Here is a 19,911-nt window from a genome sequence, read left to right on the forward strand (position 1 = left end):
CTTCTGGAGTCTTATTTCTTACGGCCAATGTTGGACTTCGATTCAAGATATGCACCGTCTAATTGATTGCTTTAGGCCATAAGGTTTTGGGAATTTTCTTTTTTGAAAGCATACTATGTATCATATTCATAATGGTTCTGTTCTTTTGTTTTGTGACTCCGTTTTGTTGCGGCGTGTATGCGGCTGTCAACTGTCTTTGTATACCATTTACATCACAAAATTTATTGAATTCTTGTGACGTAAACTCTCCTCCTCGATCGGTACGTAAGCCTATAATGGATGTGTTTGTCTCCTTTTCAACATGAACCTTAAATCTTTTGAAAGCATCAAAGGCTTCTGATTTTTCTGTCAAAAAGAAAACCCATGTTTTTCTACTAAAATCATTTGTAAAGGTGAGCAAATACCTTTTCTTGCTGTTGGAGATGGGCTTGATCGGTCCACAAATATTAGCATGTACTAACTGGAGAATTTGTGAAGCTCTCCAGGTGCTCTTCTTTGGAAATGAATCTCTTTGTTGCTTTCCTATCAAACAGTCCTTGCATAGCCTTGAAGGAGACTTAAGTTGAGGTAAATCATTTACCATTTTCTTTTGCTAAAGAGTTTTCAAGCCCATAAAACTCAAGTGTCCATATCTGCAATGCCAAAGCTGCACCAAATCCTCAGTGATTGTGTTGAAACAAGCAGATTTTAAAGGCTGAGATATAGCATGTAGCACAAACATTCTATTTACAGACATCTTCGTATCCATGATCAAGCCTCTCTCATGATGAAACACCTTACACCTTCCATGTTGAAACAGAATAGCAAGCCCCTTTTCTTGCAATTGCCTAATGCTCAACAGGTTGTTCTTCAGCTCCGGTACATAGAATACTCCTGTGATAATATGTGCTATTCCATTCACCTGCAGCCTGACGTTACCCTTTCCCATTACAGCCATGCTTGAGTTGTTGCCTAGCTTCACTGAATCTCTGAAATTCTCATTCAGATCTGAGAAGTATTCTTTCTTCCCACACATATGATTGCTGCATCCGGAGTCAAGGAACCACAATTCTTCGCTGCTGGCTTTGTTCATATCCACGTGTGCCATCAACAACATCTCTTCTTGAGTTTCTGCATAATTGGCCTCCTTCTCCTTGCTTGGGCATTCCCATTGAAAATGCCCAAATTTGTGATAGTTGTAACATTCCACTGTAGTTTTGTCAAAGTTTTGTCTGCCTCTTCCCCGTCCTCTTCCTCTAGAACTTCCACGGCCTTGACCCCTTCCTCTTGATTGATCTCCTTGAGTGATCGTCAAAGCATGTTCTTCTTCAACATGAGCACTCATACGTTGTTCATGCACAAGCAGGCTGCTTTGCAACTCATCAATGGTTAAGGTGTCTATATCCCTAGACTCCTCAAGGGAACATACAACATAATCAAATTTGGGAGTCATAGATCTCAAAATCTTTTTAACAACAACAACATCTCCTTTGTTCTCACCATTTGCTTTCATCTTATTGGCTATGGTAAGAGTCCAAGCAAAATACTCGTTCACCAATTCTCCTGCCTTCATGTGGAGAATTTCAAATTCCTTCCGAAGTGCTTGCAACTGTGCACGCTTGACTCGAGTCGTTCCTTGATATTTTTGTTTCATGGAATCCCATATATTCTTTGTTGTATCATTGTTAAGGATCGTTTCCAGGATTGAACGATCTAATGCTTGAAATAGATAGTTCTTTGCCTTCAAATCTTTCAGCTTCTGATCTTCAATGTTCTTTCTCTATGCATCTGTGAGAACAACACCTTCAGCTGCTGTAGGAATTCCATTCTCTATTAAGCCCCAATATTCCTTTGAACGCAAGAAGTTCTCCATGAGCATTGCCCAATGATCATAATGCCCATCGAATCGTGAGACTGCTGGTTGCACAAATGAACTTTCTGTTGTCATACTTTTGAAGACTGCTGCTTCAAACTTTAATCAGGCCCCTAACATAACAAACTGAGAACAACATTGGCTATTTAGATAGCCTTACATAACAAACTGAGCAAGAATTAAGCAACCCATGTCTAACAACTCCTAGAAACATGCTAAGCTAAAACAAACAAATAATGACACCCTTAAGAATAGGGATTTATTGGACTAAGCAGTAACAAACCAACTCAACATCTTTTTGGTAAAATGAGGGTAAGCATAATTTGATTTTTTTTCTTCTAGACCAATAGAATGAACTGACCTTCTTTTCATGTTTGGAAGGGTGGGCGTTTATTTAATAAACGCTGCCACATAGACACCACTTCAGCATTTAGCCCATCATGATGATCCGTACACATAGAGACTTGCAAAAGTAGGCCTTGATTTATGTGCATATCTACCGCCGGAGGAAGCTTCATTTTAGCACTTTCCCCAACAGGAAAGAGTTTATTCACTGTTTTGCTAATGTGGTGCCTAATGGCACCTAGTGGCACCTAATTGTCAATAAATAGTTTCATACATCCGATAAAATAATACAACCAAAAATAGGGTGAATACAACAAGTGGGTGTTTTTAAAATCAAAATGAACCACATTGATCAACACCCAAACACCTAGGGAACCGTGAGTTTTTTTAACCAAATCGGTTTGGTTGGTTTTTTAATAATTTGAACTGAAACTGAACTTATGCAATTGGTTAAGTGGTTGACCGATTAATCAATGGACCGGTTAACCACAATTCGGTTTTTCGGTTTTTTGTGCAATAACCTTCCACTCAAAATTTAAAAAAGGAAAAAAACCTTCTCTCCATTAAAATCAATTTATATATTAAAATAAATTGATATTAAAAATAGGGTGAATACAACAAGTGGGTGTTTTTAAAATCAAAATGAACCACATTGATCAACATCCAAACACCTAGGGAACCGTGAGTTTTTTTAACCGAACCAGTTTGGTCGGTTTTTTAATAATTTGAACCGAAACTGAACTTATGCAATCGGTTAAGTGGTTGACCGATTAATCAGTGGACCGGTTAACCACAACTCGGTTTTTCGGTTTTTTGTGCAATAACCTTCCACTCAAAATTTAAAAAAGGAAAAAAAACCTTCCCTCCATTAAAATCAATTTATATATTAAAATAAATTGATATAAATTTATACACTTTTTTTCACTTTTATTTTATTGAATGTTCCAATAGGTTATAGACTTATAATTTATGTAATTTGTTCAATTCTTCTAATCTAAAAAGTGAAGATTATAAGTTGTATGTACAAAGGATAGTCATCCTTGATTCTTGTACAACTCTCACTAGATATTTGGTATAAAAATGAATGTTCTCATTTTGTAATCATCTCATAAAACATGAATAAATCTAGATGTCTTCATTTAGTAACAATCCAAAAACAAATGAAAAAATACACTATAAATGAACAAACACACTAATATTTATGCAAAAAAAAATACTTAAAACAAGCTGAAATGAAAATACAAAAACTAAACTATCAGCATTCATTTAGTAAAACAAACTAAACTATTAATCAACATTCATTCACTCATTCAGTAACAATCCAAAAAAGTGAAAAAAAATACACTATAAATGAATAAGCTGAAATGATAATACAAGCTGAAGCCTGAAGGCATGTATATTTATGCAAAAATAATACACTAAATAATATTATGCAAAAAAAAATACCTTAAACAAGTTGAAGGCTTGAAGTCAAACTTGGACAATGAACACACTGAAGTCGTGGCCAATTTGTCGGTGTCAGACTGGTTGCTTTCACCTAAACCTAAAGTGAGAGGTGGCGGAGATGATAGGTGTCGCTAGAGAGGGAGTAGCTGGCGCCTGGCTTTGGTGGTTTGGTGCTTGCCGGTGACCGGCGTTGCTGCTTGGTGGTTGGAGCAGAGCGGCAGAGGAGATGACATGCAAGAGAGAGAGAGTGAGAGAAATAGTTCTCAGTTCTGGGCCTTCTAGCGTGGCCATAACAGAGAAGGGAGGGGGAGAGGCTGTCAGAGGACAACTGTCGACCGACACCGACGTCGAATGACAGAAAATGATGTTCGGCGCTGGAGGAAAGCAAGGGGAACTGGGGAGGAAGACGAACAAGAGGAAAGCAAGGGTTTTCAGTTTTGATATTAGCCTCTAGGTATCGAAGAAGGGGAAAGGGGAAAACTCAAAAAGTCAAATGGTGGTGGGTTTATTTCGATTTAAAAAATAATAAGGTAGAATGGAGTTTTGTTTAATGGGTATTAGAAAGATTTGTCTTCAATCAAAGATTTACCAGTTGGATCATGTAGTGGCATTTCTAATGTGTCTTACCAAATTCTGGTCAATGTGGTAGTCCTAGCAAAGTGATTAAGCCTACTAGGGGTCTCCGAAAGGGTGACCCCCTGTCCCCATATCTATTTCTCCTATGTTTTGAAGTTCTATCAATGGCTCTGACTCATTTGCAAAATGAAGGCTCATTCTCTAGAATTAAAATTAACAGTGTTTGTCCTGTAATTACCCATCTCTTTTTCACAGATGATTCCTACATCTTCTCAAAAGCCACTTTAGCGGATGCAGGGTATATAGTGCAGGTCTTGAAACATGGGGAGGTCTCTGGTCAAAAGATGAATCTCTCTAAAGCTGAAGTTTTCTTCAGTCCAAAGTTGCATGACAAGTTTAAAAAAATTATCTCAAAAACTCTAAAAATAAAGTCAGTTTCAAAGCCCTCATCTTATTTAGGCCTTCCACCTATCATGGGTAAATAAAAAAAACAGAGCTTTTCAGCTTCCTTAAGGATAGGTTAGATCAGAAAATAAGTAACTGGAAAGTGGTTGGACTTTCCTTAGCTGAGAAAGAGGCTAATCTGTGCTAACTTCAATCCCGGCTTATGCAATGTCTTGTCATCTACTTCCTAAGGATTTATTTAACCACCTAGCCAAAAATCAAAGAAAATTCTTTTGGGGTGAAAGTGCACAAAAGAGAAATTAACTAGGTAAGTTGGAAAACTTCATGTAAAAGCAAACTTTGTGGAGGCTTCGGGTTCAGGGATCTTCATGCCTTCAACCTTGCTCTCTTGGCCAAACATGCTTGGAGGTTTGTAGAGAATAAGTATAGTCTTTGGGCTAGAGTGGTGGGGGCTAAGTACCTTAGAGGGAAGAGTTTTTGGTCTGCCAGAGCTCCTTCGAACAGTTCTTGGGGTTTTAACAGCTTACTAACAGGGAGGGACATCATCAAGGAAGGTGCTTTCTGGAATGTTGCAAATGGTAATAATTTAGATATAGTTGAAGACCCTAGCTTGGATTCCCTAGAACTCCCTTTATTTGGTGGAGAAGACAAACTTATGTGGCTTCCTAACAAAAAGGGCAAGGGCGATTCTCAGTGAAATCTGCCTGTCATCTAGTAACTCAGCAGTTAGAGTCAAGTAATGGGAACTCCCTCCAGCATGTACTTCATCCTAACCCTAACAGGTGGAAAAAGTTATGGTCCTTGAACATCCCCCCCAAACTGAAGATTTTCTTATGGAGATGTTGTTTAAACAGCTTGGTTGTGAATCGAAGTGTTGGAGACACAAAAATTTTAGCAGAATGGTATATGCCCTCTATGTAAGGAGAGCCCTGAAACAATCATGCATACTTTGTGTTTATGCAATCATGCCAGATCTACGTGGTTTGGCTCATGGTTGGGTTTAACCTCTTCAAGCTTCTTCCATTGGTGGGATTGGTGGTTAGAGCAGGAGAGCTATTGTGCTCCAAATGAATCTCAAGTGGTTGTCTTTTCTGTTTTCTTGTACTGTATCTGGAAAGCAAGGAATGCTTCTGTTTTTAGTGAAATTACTCCTAACCCGAGGCTTACAATTATTATTGCTATCAGGTGGATGAAGTGCTGAAAGCTTCCCTTCAAGGATTAACAGGTTGTTCACCTAGGTTGACTCAGAGATCGACCTTGAACTCAATACAGATGGCAGTTTTACTTCTAATAGCAGTGGGTATGGATTTTTGTTTAGGAACTCAGCTGGATTTTTTTATTTTTTATTTTGGCAAGTGTGGCAAATGCAATCTAGTTTCTGCTCTGTATGTTGAAGTCTTGGACATAAAACAAGGCTGTTAATCTGGGTTTTGTGACTTTAATTGTAGAAAGTGACAATTATCTGCTATTAATCTGGGTTTTGAGACTTTAATTGTGGAAAGTGGAAATCAGTCTGTTATTAAAACTCTAGAAGCAAAATCTTTTGATCTCCATCCTCAGGTGTGGAGTTTGCTGGATGATATTTACAGTCTGTTGCCTAGTGCTAATTCTTTCAGGCTAACAATTCGGCTCATTTGCTGGCTGTCAAACGGAGCCCATGGTTTTGTAGGAAGCTGGTTCCTTCGCTCATGATGGATTGCCCCTCCTAGGGGTGTTGCCGTGTTGGTCTTTTCATTTGTTTGTTTGTTTTTTCTTTCTTTTCTTCTCTTTCCCAGCTTGTAAGTTTTTCTACTTCCATACCCAGAGAAGGGCATTGTCCTTTTATAGTTACCGAAAACAGTTTATCAAAACAATGAACAAAATGATGCCACGTGTACGTTGCGGGTCATCTCCCAATTCCTACACGACGTTGACGTACAGGAAAATCATTCTCATTTCCTACGAGGCTACGATCCCCCTTCATTATTTTATTAATTTTTTGTTGTTTCAGGTGTCCCCCAACCTTGCCAGCGAGAGGGGGGGCTCTGGCTCTTGTCCGTCTGAGTTCTGACTTTCTCTCCATGACTGATGACTTGTCTTTCTTTGGTTGAGGGGAGAACTGTGAAGAGAGCATTTCCATAAATTTTCAGAAATTAGTTGCCCAATAGCCGGCTAATGGTCAACAGAAAGAACAGAGACTACAAGTGTACTGCTCTGCGTGTCTAAGCTCTGAAACAAAGCCGACAGAAGGCCTTCCATTTTAACACAGACAAGATCTTCAACTACCCTTTTTCTCGTTCTTCCCAATTCTACATATATATTCGTTCCCACCTATTCACCTAAAACTTCATCTTCCTCTCTTTAACCTGCTCCAAGTCAGCTTCTTTGAATACCCACCTTCCTGATTCCAGGCATCTCTGTGTACGTTAATCTCTACCTCACTCCTCTCTCTATCCCCTGCAATCAACTACGGTTCTGTTTGGTTCTTCATGTTCAATCTGGGTTCTCATGGAACTGTCTTCCGTTGTTGATTTTCTTATTGTTTATCAGTTTCTTGCAGTTATTGATCAATTGAGATTGTGTTAGATGTTACTGACATAGTATTTGAGTTTGAACCTTGAATGGGGGAATTTCTTTTGTTTTAGGGTATGTTTTGCTTAAATGTATTCTTGGTTTTCGTTTAGGTTATGTTTATTTTTCTCTTTGCTCAAAATAGTTCTTCTATTGTTTACTTGGATGAAAAGGTGCAATAGCATAACAGAGTATTACACTTTTGAATCGTTCAGCTTAAGTAAGCAATGCGATAGATAAAGAAAAATCTACACTGGGGTTCTGATGTCTTCAGCTTTAAGAGTTATGGATTGGGATGTTTGTTTGAGTTAAAATGTCCTCCATGTTCTTTATGTTGCGTGTTTGTATAATTGATGGTAATTGCTACCTTTTCTTTTAATAAATTTCCTCCCTGTACTTGTAACAGGTACTGCTGAATGAGATTGGTCAAGAGGGATTCATTAGCTACCATGCAAATTTGTAATTTTCAATTTGGTTCAGAGAATAAGGTTTAGATATTTAACAACCGTATTGGGATCGCTTCAAGAAAGCAAGGATGGCATTAAATTATCTTTCATAAGCATGGGCATGGTGGTTGTTCTTACAACCTTTCCTCATAAATAATTGGGCGAAGGAGCTTTTGTTTACTGCCTACTCAGATTAAGTCTCTTGGTTAATTGTTTGTATAACACTATGCCATTTATTCAGAGGCTGTATGAAGCATGCAAAGTGTCTTTCTCTCCTAATGGACCAGTTTCAGACGAAGCTCTTGAAAGAGTCCGGGTTCTTTTAGGTGGGGTTAACAGATTTTGTTGCCCTTTTCTTTTTTCTTGTTGTTTTATAGTTTGAAATTTGAATGTACACAATGAATTCTATTAAGCAAATTAATTATTATGATTTTTCTCTTATTACTTGCTTGTGCTATCCATAATGATATTGTGTTTCCTTACCCATATTCTAATTCAATCCAAGTAGTTGTCTAAAGGATATCCTGAGTTTTAATGATGGTTCATGGTTGTTAAGGTCATGGCAGATTCAAGTAGTGGCCCCTTGCTTTGCTTATACACATGACTGGCCTTGTGCCTTGCACCTTCGGATCTAGGAACTCCGGAAGCTTTAGTTGCATTTCTCATTTCTAAACCACTGAGAATAGTCCAGAAGTTGAAGTGTTCCTTGGGGCACGGACATGGAAAGTTTATGGCATCTTATCAAGAGATATTTCTGTGTTTCAAAGTTAAACTATAACATTTCTCTGGTCCTCTAGGTTTGGTAGGCTTAGCGAGAGCAAAGATCCTCCTTTTTATTTTATCGAAGGCAATTAAACTGTTTGATGATCTTGGCTATTGGTGTATCATGGTGGATAAGCAAGTATTAACACCTCAAGGTGTAAGTCGGCCATGCACAATCATCTATGTATCAAAATCTGCTCTCAATCAAATAGGAGCATTTAAATTACAAGGTTACTTGAAATACAAGATTCTTCTGATACAACAGAACCTATTTCTACTTAAATACTGTTGTCTATTGTGCTCCCTGTTTATTAATTTTTTTGTCTCTGTATTCCTGTTATAAACAACATGCAGCTCTAATCAAATGGAGTATTTAAATTACAAGATTACTTAAAGCATAGACCAATTAAAAAAGATTACTTGAAGCTCGGGATATTTGCTATCTGGGAAACATTATGGTTTTAGACTATGAAATTGCTTACATCAGAATATGTAAGGTTCATGGTTCCAAGAGCATAAATATAAGATACAAAGTTGATTTATATGTGCAGTTTCATCTGATAAGTTCCTTTCTATATTATTTATGTAGAAAATACCTATTTTTTTGTGGATGTTGAACTCAGGGAAGATCCCTTCTACATTGTTGAAGATCTGGAAATTCTTATTTCTGATGCATCTCATGCTGGCTGTAGCAAATTTGAATCTTAAGAAATCCAAATGTAACAGTACTCTTCAGATATCACGCCTACTCTTGAAGTTCTAAAGTTTCTCTAGGTTGCCTCTGTAATGGTTTATTTTATTATGATGGTTTTAACAATATGGTTTCCATTTCAGATACCATCAGGCCATCTGATGTGGGTCTTGAACAGGAGGCACAGTTGGCACGTGCATGGAAAGGCTCTGCACATGGAACCAATGGAAAGAAGGGACGTAATGGGAGTCACCTTCCTCCAATCAGATACCTACATTTACATGAATGTGATAGCTTCTATGTAAGTCTTAAAAAACATGCTTTGATATCAGTTGATAAGTTGCAATTGGTTCCAGTGGAGTGAAATGAAAATGACTTGCTCAAAAGTTAGAAGTTGATTTGTAGGGCTTCATGATGTGCCAAATGTTTTGTAATTCTTTTCTTTTCGTTTTTTGGCAGATAGGAATATTTTGCATGCCACCTTCTTCTATCATACCGCTTCATAATCATCCTGGAATGACTGTATTGAGTAAGCTTCTGTATGGTTCCCTGTATGTGAGGTCACTTGACTGGCTTGATGTACCTGGACCTGCTGATTTATCAAGAGGTATGCTTTTCTGTTTGCTGCAGATATTTTTGGTGCCTAACAACATTGAGAATATAACTGCTCTTTTTACAAATTACAATCAATCATAAAGAAATTCTTATCCACCCAAAGGCTTGAAAGTTGCCACTTTAATGAGGAAACTATTTATTCTTCACCCCTATCATCCATAGAAGAGGTTTTTCCCTTTTTGTTCCACCAAGAACTTCATGCTTATTTCTCTCATGTATTATTTTTGAATGTTGTTCATCTTTAAGGATAATGGTTGTATTCAGTTGATTACTAGATTATGAGCTTCTTATTGTCATCTCCCATACTTCAAATTACAATCAACCATAAATAGATTCTTATCCACCCAAAGGCTAGAAAGTTGCCACTTTAATGAGGAAACTATTTATTCTTCACCCCTATCATCCATAGAGGAGGCTTTTCCCTTTTTGTTCCACCAAGAACTTCATGCTTATTTCTGTCATGTATTACTTTTGAATGTTGTTCATCTTTAAGGATAATAGTTGTATTCAGTTGATTACTAGATTATGAGCTTCTTATTGTCATCTCCCATACTTAGTGTGCCTTTCCTTTTAATCTAAATCTTTCCTTGTAGGATGTATAATGGGATGCCAATTACATGTGTACTAGTTGTGCCTATGGCCAAGCATCATTATTACATTTTGTTTTCTGTCTTTCTGATGAATAAAAATACTGCCTAAGAGAGCTGCCTGATGAAAATCGTAGGCTGTAATATCACTGTCATGTACTGATGTAGTGATGCCTGTTGGCCCTGTTCTGGTTGCTGCTATCTATTGTATTGAGAAATGTACAAATGTGTACTAGTGTGATATCAGCAAAAACATGCTAACTTCCATTGTTACATCTGCAACTAACTGAAGTATGATCTGCATATATTATGCCTGCTATTATTAAGGAAGAAAAGGTAAAAAAAAAAAACTAAATTGTTATTTGCAGTCTGACCTATCTTATAAATTGTTCTAAGAACCTTTGTTTAACTATGTTCCAATTCTTGTGTTGTGATAGAGCTTTATATCGAGTATATTCAATTAATACAGGGACTTTCTATACAGTGTGCGATGCATTTTGTCATTCATGACATTTTGCTACAACAGGCAACCAATTAGCATTCTATTCATTATCACATGCATAGAAGACCATCTACAGCATCTGTAAGAAGAAATAATCTGTTACCAGTTGAAGGGGCTCGAAGAGCTAGGGACAGACCAAAGATGAAATGAGTTAAGGTAGTAATAAATGATTAAGGGACTTTCTATACAGTGTGCGATGCATTTTGTCATTCATGACATTTTGCTACAACAGGCAACCAATTAGCATTCTATTCATTATCACATGCATAGAAGACCATCTACAGCATCTGTAAGAAGAAATAATCTGTTACCAGTTGAAGGGGCTCGAAGAGCTAGGGACAGACCAAAGATGAAATGAGTTAAGGTAGTAATAAATGATTAAGGGACTCATAATTTAACAATGGCTATGGCATTGTACAGAAGGAAATGGAAAAACAGGATTCATGTAGCCAACCCCATATAGTAGAACAATGCTTGGATGTTGATGCTGATGATAATGATGATTATCTGGGAAACAAGTAAACGGAGGAAAGGAGTAATGATCAAACTATACACAGTTGTGAAAAGAAAATGTAGAAGATAATGTCAGACTGGAGAGTAGGTTTAGAGGGATGATTTTTTTCTCTCCACTTTTAGTTGAGAAATTTTTTTTTTTCTCGTCACTTTTATACGAGAATTGTGACTTCACAGGAAAATAGGGTCAATTGCTTGTTGTAATGGTAAAATCTTGGGATGACTAACATGAGAATGTGGATTTGAGTCTGAGAGCAGCTACTCTATGCAAAAAATTTCCACAGGTTAGGTCCATATTCAGTCTATTGCTCCCAAGACCCCAGATAGATAGGAGCAACATTGAGTCATGGCTTTTGGCGAATGGGAAAAATCTTCATATTAAGAATGAAATGGCTATATTGATCCTTAATTTTAACATAGACCAGTCCTGGTAAAGGTAAATATCCTCTTTAAGCTTGAGGGCTTATATTTGTAATTCTAATCTTGTTGTGAATGCAACAAAGATGTCCAGGATCAATCACCCTAATGAATATTAGGGATAATGGAACCATATAGAATGTGTTTTTCTTTCTTAATCTTTCTTTTGCCACATTATTTCTCACTCATATCTACTTAATGTTGGCAGAAGTTAAGTTTTAGTTTCTGGATCATTGGATCCTAGTTTCCTAAGCCTTGCTCGGATGCTTTGACTATGTTGGTGAAGACGTTTCCTGCCTGCAATGCTGTCAGTTAGAAGAAAAAATAACTCTTTTTTCAGTTAAAGGACGACATTATGACAATTTTTTTGTTGGAAGTTAAAAATGTTCTACTTTTTTTAATCAATAACTGAAAATTATTCATGTATTTATTAATGTTAAAAGGATGAAAGACTCAACATATAAAGAGAATGTACATTCATCAAAAAAAAAAAAAAACATATAAAGAGAATGTAGATTTTTTGTTGTGAGAACGAAGGTTTATTAAACAAAGAGGAGGCTTAATATAGTGAAAGATTAAATTTTAAATTGGTAATAGAACTCAAAGGCACAGGAAGTATGGTGAGAATTTTGTGGAATGTGGAAGGGAACTCCTCTTGCAGTTTTTTTTTTTTTTTTTCTTTTTGCTTTTTTCAATTTATAGAGGACAGATTAGAACTTTTTCCAAAGAAAGATCACATATCATTCATCCTAAAAATGGGCATTGCCCTAAAAGATATACAAGGCAAAGCCACCTATACATTGAATCAGGGGTGTAATTGAACTGAGTCGAGTCGAATATTGGTCTACTCGACTCAAGCTGATTATAAATAAATTAATATTAGAAATAAAATATATTGTGAAAGTCAATTATAAATTTATTTATTTTATTAAGTAAATTAATATAAAAATTACTATTTATGTATATTATAAATAAAATATATTAGAAAAACAACATTTTATTATAAGCTCGATTAGGCTCAAGAGCTGCTCAAGCCGGGTATTGTTAAGTTTGAACTTGACTAACTAGTAGACTCAAACTTGATTATCTTTGAGTCGAGTTTGAGTATTTAGTGAGCCGAGCTCAGCTCACATACACCCCTACATTGAATGGCTTGTTAGATGCCCTGTACAAAAAAAAATGACAAGGATCTCGTATATGTTTATATCTTGCTTTAATACCTAGATTTTGAAGCTAACTTTCATTTCTTAAGACTCTTATTGCCAAGTTTAATTAAATTTCAAACATACACATATATTTTTATAATATGAATTGTTATTTTCCAAATATAATATGAATTGTTAAAGCAATACCATTTTAAATATTTTAAAAATGTTATTAGTATAGAATATATCTAGAAGTGTCTGTGTAGTATCCATTGTTATCAGGTGCTTGTTGTGTCCAACACCACTATGCTAACCATGTCCAGGTTTTCTGGTATCATAACAAATACAAAGAAAATATAAGATGAATTCAACTAAAGAATCCAAGGATCTGAAAGAACAACCCCGATTGCAATGTGTGTACTTTTAAATTGCAAAATGTACTGGTTTCAAATGATGTGCTGCTATAATTCCAATTTGGAATAGACATATTGAGAGTAACCTGTAGCACTGATCAAAGAGGAATTCCAGTTTGAGTAGACAAAATGGTAGAAAACCTGATCAGGGGTGGGGGAGGGAGTTGTGCAGAAACTTTTAGGTATCACTTGTTCTCAAAATCTTATCTTGTCTTTTGGAAGAGATGAATAACAAGGCTTTGTTGATAATCTATGAAAACTGTCCCACTTCAAGAGAGTGCACTTCAATCTCACACAGCTTGGCCATCACAAAATCTTCTTGATAACATTGTTTTGGCATGCGTGCCTTAATTTGTGAAATTTTACATGTATCTTAGGTTCAATTAAGTGGTGTGCTGGTCTTTCACTGTAGCAGTGGTGGTGAGAATCTAATTGAATTTACATTGAAGATGCATTTTGACCTTTAAATTTCTTACATTTCATTTCAATTCATTTTTGTTTTGGATTCGTTTTAAGCTTTCATTAGTATCATTTTGCAGCAAGACCTGCAAAGGTTGTTAAAGATTGCCAGATGACTGCACCATGTGATACAACAATACTTTATCCAACAAGAGGTGGCAATCTTCACTCTTTCAAAGCTTTAACCCCTTGTGCTATCTTTGACATATTATCACCTCCTTACTCCTCAGAGGATGGGCGACACTGCTCTTACTTGTGGAAGTCATCAATGAAGGGTTTTTCTGGTAACTGTTCTTTCCTTTTACCTTTGGCATGCATACTCTTTGGGTCCTTTAATTCATTGTTGTGGTTCCAGTTGATGTTCTTACAGGTATTCTTGAATCAAGTAGAATAAAAACTTCTGAAGTGGCTTGGTTAGAAGAGTTTCAACCTCCTGACAACTTTGTGGTTCGGAGGGGGCTATACAAGGGCCCCATTATTAGAGCTTAATGCTTTTTGGGCTGGTGTACCATACCATTAATCAGATAGGTCTTAAATAAGGAAACATTGAGGTGAATACCGATATATTGTTGTCAATAGGTATGTAATAATTACTGTCATTGGTGGTTGGGCATTTGGTTTGTACATCTCTCTACATTGATACAAATTTTCCGTTGTAGCTAGTGAATGTGACTCGAAAACTCATTTCGTATCCACAATAGAATCTTTTCCTTCTTATGAGTGACTATATATATGTGTGTATGTGTGTTTGTGTGGTTTTCTTCCTTTGAGTTAAAATTGTCTTAACAGTTTTCCTGCCATTACTGTTCCATTTCCTCTCTTGGAACATTGAACAACATGGGCATTTCATTTCAAGTATGCAGTACGTAGTTACTAACAAGCCACAGAATATAAGCTTTAGAGGAAACTTTAGTTTGCACCAAGCCTTTTCGGGTATCTATTTTCCATGATCAGTTCCACTGCCACTACTGGTTACCATGTTAATATGCATCTTTCTGAGAACCGTGAATACGGAGAACTTGTCTTTCGGATGCATCAAGAGATAATAATTTTTCCAGGACTGAAGATTGGGACCCTTTGGATATCTCCGAGTGTTGATGGACTCATGGACAACAGTCCCATGCAGTCTCTTGAGACAATACTGGAATTTGGAATTCATTAGTATCAAGCTGAACGAGTGAAACATTGAGCGGGAGGAAATGTATCACAATGCATTTGCATGGTTTCACGGTTCCCATTATAAGACGCAGACAGTGAAATGATCATTCCCTTCTTAACGATTCCCAAGTTGCACCTGTGGCTGTAGGTCAGTGACTTCATTGGTGACTTGTAATCAGTGTTTTAAAAGGCGTGGGAGGCATACATATGGAGGCATGCCTCCAAGCGAGGCGCTCTCAAAATGCCCTGAGGCGTATGCCAGAGGCGTCGATGCCTCTGAGGGGTATGCCTCACGCCTCTTGTGCTTTTTTCATTAGGTGTGCTAGAGGCGTATGCCTCATGCACATCTAATATAAAAAAAATGAAAAATGAAAAAAAAAGAACAGAAAAATAAAGGGAAAGGAAAGAAAAAATGAGATTCCTTTCAACTAATGTTATGCATCTTTATTCTTCTTAATATAAAAGATTTTTATTAAAAATAAAGAAAAAATGAGATTTCCCTTTTCTCTTCGGCCTCCTCCTAATCCCCCTCCTCTTAAGGAGGTTTACGTCTCCTTGTGTTCAGATCTAATCCAATAAATATTTTGGATTAAACTGGTTCAATTCAATATAATTGGACCGTCCAACATGTTGAAATTGGTTTTAATTCAAATTGCTTCCAAAACAAAGCTCATCAGTTTACACCCCCTACTCTTATATTCTGTTAATGGATCGAATATTAGCGAATATTAGTTCAACCCAACAGTCTAATATAAATCCATTACAATTGGACCAGGTCCAACCCAATCCAATAACTACTTTGGACCATTAAGTCTGGACTGGTGCAATTCAATGTCTTATTGGACCATTTAACTTGTTCAAATTGGTTTTTATTCAGTTAGGGTCCAACCCAAATCAGCCCATCGACAGTCAGGGTCCAACCATGGTAGTTCCCAACATCAAAGGTTTTAAAAGGCTAAAGGCATAATTGAGGCATAATATCCTAAAAAGGTGAGTTGTAAGCCTCAAATCTTAAGAAAAAAAAATTGATTAAGACTTTATAAATTGATAAAAATAACATATAATATACCAAGTTAGAATGATATAAGGTACAAATATCCATAACACAAAAGTTTATATGCAATAATTTTCATTGTTTAGGCATTAACTAAAATAATAACTAATCAACTAGGGGTGGTAAATGGGTGGGTTGGATTGGGTTGGGTGTGGGTTGAATACCCACCCATATTGACCCACTAACCCATTTGCCACCCATATTAGTGGGCCAGAGTGGGTCATAACCCACTTTGACCTTGACCCACCCTGACCAACCCATTTGACCCTCTAATTCAATTTTTCAAATTAGACCTTTTTTATTTTTTTTCTATATTCTAATTGCATAAAAACATACAATTATATATTTCAATTACAAAAGCATAAAAATTCATTTTTTTCAAATAAAAATACAATAAATGGCAAAAATATATATATTCCTTGTAAAACATTATAAATTGCAGAAAAATTAGAAAACAATAAAAAATTAAATAGAAGGAAAGAGAAATTGTAAAATCATAGAAAATTGAGGAAAATACAAAAAATTGTAGGAAAATGCTAAAAAATTGCAGAAATGCACAAATTTGATAGAAATTATTGAAAACATACAAATAATAAAAATTTTCAAATATATTTTCATCCAAAAAATCAGAAATTGTAGAATAATAAATTAAATATAAAATCCAAAAAATTGTATATTTCAACTATAATCATTCATGGAGAGAGAGAGACGAGAGAAGAGAAGAGAAGAGAAGAGAAGAGAAGAGGAGAAGAGGAAGATATGATTGAGAGACAAAAAAACTATTATGGCCGCCACCAGTTTAGTTATTTATATTAACTTAATATAAAAGGAATGGGAGATTACAAGTATGCCCTTGGTGGCACTCCCTAGTAACAAACTAATAAGAAAGAAAGAAACTAACTGGCTGACGGCATTTTAAGCTGACAACACACTAACAACAATTGTAAAATAACAATTAAATAATCCTCACAACACTCCCCCTCAAGTTAGGTTGAATATGTTTATCATGCCTAGCTTGTCACATAACTCATTGTGCCACGAGTATGAAAGTCCTTTTGTGATGACATCAGCGAGTTGTTCCTTGGAATTGACATAAGGGATGCAAATTTCCCTTTTTTCCAATTTTTCCCTAACGAAGTGTTTGTCCACCTCAATGTGTTTGGTCCTCTCATGTAGGACAGATGATGGAGGATGATTTGACCCGACCCCTTGAGACAATGACACGTGGACCTGACTCAGCACGAGCAACATCTCAGCACTACAACCTGACTACGACTAAGTAACGAGCCTGCAGGACAGCTCGCTACGTCATAGCTCGCTATAGGGGAGCTCGCTACAACGCGAGCTCGAGGTCCCCCGAGCTACTGAAAGGGAATACTCCAAGACTATCCCAACTCGCGAGCTAAGGTAACCAGCTCGCTCCAACACTTAGGCAGAAAGACTGCCCCAAAGACAATCTCGATGAGGGTCACCTCGAAGTACCCCTGGGAGCTCGCTACGAAGTAGCTCACGACAAGGTAGCTCGCTGCGCGACAGGGTAGTTCGCTACAAGGTAGCTCGCGACTAAGCAACGCGACGCTCTCAGGAAGCTTCTATCTGACAAGACCGTACCAGTCAGATTGCGCCACGTCTCTCGACTGATGGCGCAGTCCCTGCCCATTCGACAGGTTGTACCCACGTCTCTTGACAGATGGTGGCATGCCTGTCCTCCCGGGACGTGTCACCCATCCAATTGGGTAGTACCCTGCGACAGTCACCTGCGCAGCCTTGGCAGGTAACGGTTGCGACAGAAGCCTAGTGGCGGTTACGCCCAATTTGACAAGAACGCCCCTATAAAAGCCCCTTAGTCGAAGGGGAGAGGGATCTCTAATTGAATATGATTTTGAGTCATCTTACTTACTCTCGAGATAATCTTGAGAACTCGGTGATCTAGCGCGACCTACACTCTTAGCCTCTTTACACTCTTTACTTTCTCCCTTAGCGTTCTAACTTAAGCTTCAGAGTATTCCCGCCGGGCAAATCCCCCGGGAATCCTTCACCTTCTTCTTGTCAGGTGTCGTCCGTTGCCAGCTAGGAGCCAGTCAGCAGCCAACTAGGAGTGCTTGGATCGTGCCGCATCATTTGGCACCGTTTGTGGAAAACGCTTCAAGAAGCCTTCCTCTAAGCTTTTACAGTTTCCTTTTCTGAAAACTCAGCATTCATGGCTTCCTCCAGCAACATCGGACATGGTGCCAGCCAGAACGCTTCTAGGGAGCAGCCCCAACTTCCTACTGTCTGCATTGGGTAGTTCACCGTCCCCCTCTCCGTGGACGGAGTTCCCAGTTTGAACGTGCCTCTCACAGTGGCACCCGTGGTCGCTCCACTGCCTTCCACAGTTGGAGCAACATTTGCTGAACCCTCGGTTGTACCCCCGGCGGTCAACCCGAACCAGTTGAAGGATTTAATGCAGTGCATGCGAGCCATGCAAGCTCAAATGCAACAATTTCAACAATTCCAACTCTATCAACAACACGTGCTGCACCAGGTTTCCCAGTACCAGTATCAACAACAGTTTCCCTCTCTGCCCCAGGCCCAGTCGTCGCTTCCCCCTCGGCATCCGCCCACGAAGCAGACCAAGCCCTCTCGCCGGAGAGAACGACCTCGCCGGGGAGAGGCCTCCCAGGCCCAAGATCCCGCCAAGAGCCAAGCCTCTTCCCATAGCTAGAAGGAGAGGCCAGCCACCCCCGCCTCGCAGCCTGTGGGCAGGTCGGGGGCCTCCAATCCCGTATCACCCCGGCCTTCGCGGTTCGAGATCCCGCTTGCAGAGAATCCGTTCGAGGTTCTGGCCGCAGATTATAGGCAGGGCCCTTCGGTTCAGAGCCACCACCAGCAGTCTGAGCCCGTCGAACTCGATGACGCTGAAGCATCAAGCACCAACGCCAATCCAGCAAAGCAGCAGTGAAGACGCCGGCGAGCTCGCCAAACTGCTACCCAAGTCTCTCCCGAGCTCAAAGGAAAAGAGGAGGTATGCTTAGGTGAAGTGAAAGCTACCCCTCTCCTCTCAGTTTCTTCCTCATTATCTCCAGAACTCCTTGATGTCCCCATGCCAAGGGACTTCAAGCTCCCTCCACTGGACAAGTATGACGGATCCTTCGATCCAAATGATCACGTGGACGCCTTCCAGTCCCAAATGCACCTGACAAGAAACAGTGAATCCTACATGTGCGTAGCCTTTTCCATCACCTTTAAAGGGGTAACCCGCACATGGTACCGTAACCTCGTGCCTGGTTCAATAAGAAGTTGGGCGCAGTTCGTGCAACTTTTCACCTCCCACTTCGTCACCAGCAAAAGGTGCTCGAGAACTCGGGAAAGCCTCCTCGACATAGTTCAAAAGGAAGGGGAGTCCATTCGGAGTTACATCAAGCGGTTCAATGACGCTTGTTTACAGATACCCGACCTGGATTCCGCAGTTCACCTCACCGCAGCCAAGCGAAGTATCACCCACAAAGAGTTTAAGTGGCACATAGTTGTCAATCAACCCAAGACCGTGACCGAGTTCCTCAAGCTCGCAGATCGGTTCATAGGGACGGAGGAGGAAATCAACCAGAAGGGCAAGCAGACCCTTGAGAAAAGGAAGAGGGAACCAGAGCCCCCAACTCAGAGCGACAGCAAGAAGAAGAAGAACCAAGCTCGGGGGGCAAAGCCAAATCGGCCTTTCCGAGCTCCAGCAACAGAAAGGAACTATACACCCCTCAATGCGGAGCGGGCCGAGATCCTCATGGCGATCAAGGACGCCCCGTACGTGAAGTGGCCGCCTCGGCTGAAGGTGGACCCTAATGTTAGAAATAAAAATATGTACTGTAGTTTTCATAAAGATCACGGTCATAGCATTGAAAGTTGTAAAAACTTTTGCGATGAGATAGAAGAACTCATCCGTCACAGATATTTGAGAAATTTTGTACAAGATAATAATAATAATAATAAAGCAGGTCGGCA

General features: G+C 38.7%; 1 protein-coding gene across 9 annotated transcripts; it reads left to right on the top strand.

Annotated features, from left to right (window-relative positions):
• Window positions 1-5,068: 5,068 nt before the first annotated feature.
• Window positions 5,069-14,439, top strand: LOC104611573 (plant cysteine oxidase 5-like). Of its 9 annotated transcripts, none has more exons than XM_010278691.3 (8): window positions 6,598-7,024; window positions 7,581-7,946; window positions 9,006-9,101; window positions 9,217-9,374; window positions 9,533-9,680; window positions 13,805-13,879; window positions 13,955-14,008; window positions 14,095-14,439. In XM_010278691.3, the coding sequence occupies exons 2-8, from the start codon at window positions 7,847-7,849 to the stop codon at window positions 14,211-14,213; spliced, it is 750 nt and encodes a 249-aa protein (XP_010276993.1). In that variant the 5' UTR covers window positions 6,598-7,024; window positions 7,581-7,846; the 3' UTR covers window positions 14,214-14,439. The 9 variants fall into 9 exon arrangements, with proteins under 9 accessions (XP_010276989.1, XP_010276993.1, XP_010276992.1 ...); XM_010278690.3 differs by having other exon boundaries at window positions 6,599-7,024; window positions 14,080-14,439; XM_010278687.3 differs by lacking the exon at window positions 6,598-7,024 and adding an exon at window positions 5,069-5,924 and having other exon boundaries at window positions 13,805-14,008; window positions 14,080-14,439.
• Window positions 14,440-19,911: the final 5,472 nt, after the last annotated feature.

The sequence above is a fragment of the Nelumbo nucifera genome, chromosome 1, assembly GCF_055504915.1.
Source record: "Nelumbo nucifera cultivar China Antique chromosome 1, China Antique-T2T, whole genome shotgun sequence".
Lineage (NCBI taxonomy): Eukaryota > Viridiplantae > Streptophyta > Magnoliopsida > Proteales > Nelumbonaceae > Nelumbo > Nelumbo nucifera.